The sequence below is a fragment of the Plectrocnemia conspersa genome, unplaced genomic scaffold, assembly GCF_051122295.1.
Source record: "Plectrocnemia conspersa isolate PC_06_02 unplaced genomic scaffold, ASM5112229v1 ptg000008l, whole genome shotgun sequence".
NCBI lineage: Eukaryota > Metazoa > Arthropoda > Insecta > Trichoptera > Polycentropodidae > Plectrocnemia > Plectrocnemia conspersa.
In genome coordinates this window covers 10952833-10959808 of record NW_028277172.1, presented here as the reverse complement: position 1 = coordinate 10959808, position 6976 = coordinate 10952833, and the positions used below count along the sequence as shown (strand labels likewise).

Here is a 6976-nt window from a genome sequence, read left to right as displayed (position 1 = left end):
ATACCAATATATATACTTGAATCACCTATTTCGTAATTGTATTACATGTTATTCCCAAAATTTAATGTAATCAACATTTGAGCATTATTGTGAAAAATGTATGATTATTCTGTTATTCGCAGAATTTAATACTGTTATCGATTGAGTGTTTCAATGAGTCATTTACACCAATCTCCGTTTGCTAGTTATACACAGTTATTTATATGTAAAATCATAATCAAAATATGTTTATTGCTAATAGATAATATAAGTTTATCATTTCGTGAACCAAAATATTTTATTTCTGTATATTAATTTTTATGATACAGAAAACTTTCTAATTGGTAGTTAGAGTGTAAACTCCAGACAGTTTTGTGCAGTTGCAGTACTTTGGTTAAAATTTATAAATGTAATGGGACCGATATAACGCCCAGGGTGACAATTTAAAGTTTCAACCCCTGAAATCTTCTATATTTTTAACGTATTAAAGCAGAGTTTTCAAAAGAGTTTGTTATTAGCTCAAAATTATTATTGGAAATGATTATTACACTTATCGTTCATCATTATCAATATAATTAATATCAACCGTTTATTTATTTAAGTTTCTAAATTTGGAAATTAGGTATAAATAGGCATTACAATACTTTATCAATCAAATATTCATTGCGGTTTTAATTAATAATTATCTATGTATCACACATGTTTTTAATACATTAATGATAATTTTATATGACTTATTTTAAATTGTATCTTATTTTATATTATGCTCCCAAATAAAAAATAAATCTCTTCATAAAATATTACAGCACATTAATACGCGAAACAATGAAGACGATTAGTTCGATACATCTTAATTAGCCTTAATTGCATTCAATTATTCCATGACTTACGGAAAGTCTCATAAAATATTTAATCGCTTCACTTGTGATATAACGTATTCATATTTTATTATAAAATAATATTGCTAATAGTGTTTTACAGTGACAATTATTTTTATTGGTTAATGTAATTTTTTAATTTAGTAATAAAAAGTTGAAAAATATGGTGTGAAATCTTACAAACTTATGCTCATAATAATCAAATTTTAAGATGATGTTTAAGAATACTTTATAATGTTAACGTACTTAGCTACGATCAGTTCTTATTATTGGCAAAGATTTATTTTAACAGTATACGAATTCACATTTTTGATATAAAGCATTGCATAAATTATAATTAGAGAATATCTCTTTCACTTGGTAAAGAAAAGTAATGTATTGATTCTAACAGGTTAATAAAATAATGTTTCACGATGGTCAAAAATCAATACATAGTATTATTAGTACAACACATAAAAAATAATACATAATAGTAAAAAAATCATAAAATATTTTAATTAAATGATACCAACTGAACTAGCTCCTCGTAACTAACATTAAATAGATTATTGTCAAATGCCAGCATATTAAGGAGCCGGATGGCATCAGCGATAGGTGAGTCGGCTAGTATGGACATCCTGGCTTTAAAAACACAAATTGTTTTATAGGGGTAGGTGCGATCAAAACGTATCTAAAAATGAGCGATAAATAATAAAGATGATATGATGAGGAAAAACAAAAACATGTGATACATACAGTTCCGAAGATTATTTGTGAATCAATTGGTTCGTAATTTTTGGAAAGTTTTGTGATTTTATATTTAATTTTTTTTTTTAATAATATTTTATCCTAAGCAGACATTTAGAGTTCATCATCATTTGTACTTATATTATTCGGTGGAATATGAAGCAGCGGTAGTCTTTTTAATAATGTGTCTATCCCTGTAGATTCCGTGGTAGCAAGCAATCTATCTCAGTCCGACTTTCGTCGTTTTCAAAAAAGTAAACCCAATGACATCGCCTGACCAGAGTAGTTATTTCTGTAGAACAATTGAACAATTTTAAGTTTAAGCGGTGGTTAAGCGATCCATTTCTTAAATGTGTTGTTGCTAACTAACATTTGACTCTTTGAACACGCGCGATTATTGACAGCTGTCTGATTTACAGTGCTGCCAACATAGGCAACTCGAATTGGAGCAACATGTATTATTCGGATTATTCGAATTTGAAATTCAAAAAAAAGTTATTCACAATGAAATGAATGTGCTCAACAGGATAACCGATATTTTCTTAACAAAACCCATTGAGTTACAAGGACGAACTAAATCTACAGCTTTTTCTAGTTTAATCAAGTAATGGAGCCAAAAATCGGAATAACGCTGTTAACTTAATGAAGTCCGATTTACCATCATTGATTCGTGTAGAGATGGCCTTGTATGAAAAGGGAGTATGCCGGAAGAAATATTAACACATACTTATAAGAAATTACTTTCTATCCTACGAACATGTGTGGAAATTGAAAGGGAATTCTCCGCTGTAGGAATCCTGTACAATCGCCTAAGAACACGGTTAAACGATGATACGTTCGATACCTTAATGTTTTAACGATCGTAGTTGTTTTTGTTTTTTTTTCATTTAGATTGGGATTAGGTGGTAATTTTATTTTCAAGATGAATAACTAAGCTGATTATATTAATTAGTTAATTTGTACTCTTAATTTAGGAGCATCGGCTTCTAAGCGCATAGTTCCTGATATGTATGTAAATTAAGTAGTAAATTTTTTGCAATACCTAATATTTAAACAATTCTAAGTTATATGTATTGCTATGAATTATATTTCATATACTTATTGAAGTTATGTAATGAACATAAAAAAGAGATAGATTAAAACTTCCTAAAGTTTCGTAATGCGATGGTGTTCTTATTTGTTATGTACATGGTTGGTAATGAAGTGTTTAATTTGCAGTTTTTTTAAATTTAAATTTCAATCAAAGAAATGAAATCATGTCGAAGGATCCCATTAAAAAATACTAAAAGAGTAAATAATTTTCTAAGATTAGGAATAAATCCAACCGTTGAGTTTTAAAAAATCCGAAAATTCGGATTTTCTAAAACAGCTTTGATTTTATAATTTCTACATGAGATACACTAATTACCGGGATGGTTAAAACAATTATTATAGCAATCCATAAGTTCAGCAAAAAAATTGTAGCTTAGCAGTTTTTATAAAATTTACGACTTATATTGGAATTTTTTTCCCTCGGGTATCAAAGTACCAATTATAGTGGTACCTCGAGTTACGAACCGCTCTATATACGAACCTAGATTCGAAACGCGAACCACGATGTACTGCTCTTGCGCGCGCATCGAAGAAATTGAGTGTTTTTTGTGAAGCGGGAATAACGACAGGGCGGTGGCGGAGACCAAGCTTGGTTTGTTGTGTTGATATCTGACAATGTTGCTAACCGAACCGAACAAGATGGGCCCTAAAACACATCGATAATGATACTGAACATGCGAACGACAAATCGACCAATTGTGTCAATCTTCAGCGTTACAGCAATAACAACACTATTTGCCAACTGAAAAAATGATTCTGACAGATGTTTTAATATAAATTCTGAGGCGAAAAATACGAGGCATATGTTAATCTAAAAAAATGGCATCGGATTGAAACGGGCGAATCGGGGGTTTGGGTGAGATCGGGCGAGAGGCGCGCCTCCTAAAAAAGTTTGAGCGTCGGCGAGGGGTGCATGCGCGCGCCGCTCGGCGCCGGCACCTGTTAACCGGCAGCCAGCCGGGGCTGGGCGTTTCGACTGAGGCTCATTCCGCGCCGACAGTTGCCGTCGAGTGGTCGTCGCGTTTTTGCGGTTGCACCTTTCTCGCGTATCGCCGAACCTTCACCGAAACGACAGCGATCATGACGGAAACCACGGACGCCCCAGCGCCAGCCGCCCCCGCCCCCGCCGCCGAGCAGCCCCCGGCGGAAAACGGAGAGAATGGCACCCAGACGCCGACTCAGGCTCCCGAGGACGCCCCCAAAGAGAACGCGGAGCCGCCCAAGGAGATGCGCGCCATCGTCCTGAACAACTTCGGCGGACTCAAAGGCGTCAAGACCCTCAAGAAGCCGGAGCCCGTCTGCGGCGAGGGAGAGGTGCTGATTCGCGTCAAAGCCTGGTACGTATCCCGCCGCGAATTCTTTCTTTCCCGCCGCGAATCCGAGCGATCGATCCGAGCGCACCGCGACCGGGACCGGGACCGGCTTTTTCTCCACAATATGTAAGCTGTAAGGACTTCGGGCTACTTTTAACTGCCCGAAATTCAATTCCAACGACTATTCGCGTGCATATGTTACGTTTTTTTGGTCGCGAGAGAATGCTTCCCGACCATATGCATGCATTTTTGTTTTATTTTTAATATTCTAACGAGGTCGGAAGATATACGATTCCTTCATTATTATATTTGAATTTTTTGGCCATGATGCGAAGCGGTTTCGGCCATCATGAATGGTATTTTTTCATAGAATATATTTGTTTTTTTTAATTTAATCGAGCCGTTCCTTTCCATATGGCAGTGATGCCCGACCAGGTCCGCTTATAAACGTAGATTAATATCTCAAATTAATAAATGTTAAAAAATTAACCATGAGTGCTTACAAAAAATCGTACGTCAATGCTAAAAAGTAAGCTTTAAAAGTTAACAGGCGGTTTGAGCTCAATCATATTCGTTAAATTCGGCGCATTAAGACATTTTTTAAATAAGTATATGGCTTATTTTGCCACGCAACGCTAAATTTAGGGTATTTTACGTTAAATTGGCATTTTATTTTTTATCAAATACGAAATTTTGAGATACCGGCTATTTTAAATAAACAAAATTGAATTACTTTCAGCATATTTTATAACTAGACTGTTCCATATTTATGCCAATTCGCTCCATAGCCTTCTTCCCTCTGAGTTTTTTTGGGCTCGCCTGAATGTAATATTGAATATTTTAATAGCACAACGATCTATCTATAAATATAATGAAATGTTTGAAAAGAAAAATATTTTTAACTTCCCTTAAATCGGTCGCCCGTGTGCTTTGCACGCGTGACTGTGCCCAGCCTTTTATATCAGGGTAGTAGAGTCTTAAGCAAATTTAGATCCAGACCAGATTTCTAAGATGTGTTCCGTTAAAAAAACATTTAATTACCACCTTATAGGCCGGTAAATCGTCCTGAAGAAGTGACGCATATGTGTCTGAGAACTGTTATGATGTGTACCATTCTAAGATTAAATTCAAGCAATAAATTGATTTTTGTTTCTCTGGGTTGCCTTTAAAAATAAAAATAAAATTGCTTTTTTAGTCAACTATTGTTTTTTTTTCGAAAATTACTCAAAAGCTCAGGGTTAAAAGGGTTAACAGAGTCCCTGCGGGCGGCTTGCTACTGAAATTATCGATGGCGGTCTACCAATGGCGGAACGGCCAGTAACATATAATATTGTTTCATACAAATATGATTAATAAATCCAATTTTAGTTAATTTGTCTGTTCAATTCGAGTATTTTCTGATTTAAACTATTATTTTGTTTAGACAAACGTTTTGGCGTGATGTATCATCCATCATACACATTAAAACGCGGGCGACCGCAAATAGTTTCGCGGTCGATTGGTCGATCGCAATCGACGCATTAGCTACTTGGCGCAAAATTCGATTCAAATTGCAGCTACATTTGAAATATAAATTATCGATATACGCAAATTATATAGAAAAATAGTGCTTTAGAAATGGTTGATTTATTTAGTCACGCAGCAAGAAACTTTACAAAATTTCATCTTTTACAAATATTTGTCTGGTTAAATGAATTACTATTGACTGGTGGGTGCAATTTATTAAAAAAAATCAAAAATAGTAAATGTTCATTAGTAACGATTTGAACGGTAGGGGGTTTTATTTTAGGTTGAGTCAAGAAAATAAAAATAACATTAACTTAGATTTTGCAATTAAATGGAGTTTAAAAGAAAAAAGTTTGCACTCTCAAGGTAAAAATACCTTGGTTGTGTCCAATTTACCATTTTATAAAATCTGCTCATCAAACATACAAAAAAGGTAATGAAATACTATTTATTGCAGAAGGTCTTATATTTATTTATCTTTCATTAAAGTCAAAACTGTTAGAATTCGTGTTTACATATACGTGTACAATATATTTTTTGGACCCGTTAACTACATAGTTTTAATCGTTAGCCAATCTGATCTGCCATATTGTTGCAAAATTGTGGGTATTACAAAATTCTTACAGAAAAAAGTATAGTTCAAAAATTTATTAATTAAAAATATCCATAGTCTTACAGAAATATACCTGATTCTTGCGCCAACTGCCGGGAGTTGTTTTAAATTTATATTTATCCTTATGATGATTTTTACATCTCGCATACAATATATATATATATAGAAACTATAATTGTTCATTGAAATTAAATAGAATTTTTTTATTTATCTGAATTTTCTACTGATTTTTTTTCTTTAGTTCATTCATGTGTATTTTCTTTTCAGACAAAAAAATGAGTAATATTTATACATTTTAGCGAATAATAGAACGAAGTAAAGTGGCATATTATGAAGACATCTCTACCAAAAATTGTGGAGAAAGTAAATGTAATTCTTCCCATTAGTTAATTTAGACTATATTAATAATTTAAAATTATTTTTAATAAATCATAGATTCTAGAATTTCTCGCTGAGCGGTAAGCGACATTTAACTCAAATAAAATGATAAATTTCTTAAAATTTCTCGATGCGCGACGAAATAAATCGCGTTAATTATTTCTGCATGAAAAACTTAAAATATTTCACTGCGCAGCTAAATTCTCTAATAATGAGCATCACTCTCCCCCATCTATAAAATACTAGTAGAACCTAAAAAAACTAATGACAAAATAATCACGCGCTTATTACATTTAATTGTATTATATTTACTAACCGTATGTTATAAAAAATCATTTATTAAAAAGTATATAATTTAACTTTGATACTAAAAAATATTCTTTGCAACATTATTTCTAGAAAAAAAATCAAGATTCATATATTGTATAATGCTCTTTTTTATACTATAAGTATAATATAACTTAACAATACGCTCTGAGAAACTAATCATA

At 32.8% G+C, this 6976-nt stretch overlaps 1 protein-coding gene across 1 annotated transcript in view; it reads left to right on the top strand.

The window, feature by feature from the left end:
• Nucleotides 1-3660: 3660 nt before the first annotated feature.
• The window catches only part of LOC148232970 (putative NADPH-dependent quinone oxidoreductase VAT1L), a 45370-nt gene continuing 42054 nt past the window's right edge, over nucleotides 3661-6976 (top strand). Inside the window, exon 1 of the mRNA XM_088190939.1 lies at nucleotides 3661-4012. Coding sequence (XP_088047065.1) covers nucleotides 3756-4012 — 257 coding nt within the window. The 5' untranslated portion in view covers nucleotides 3661-3755. The remainder of the gene's footprint in view (nucleotides 4013-6976) is intronic.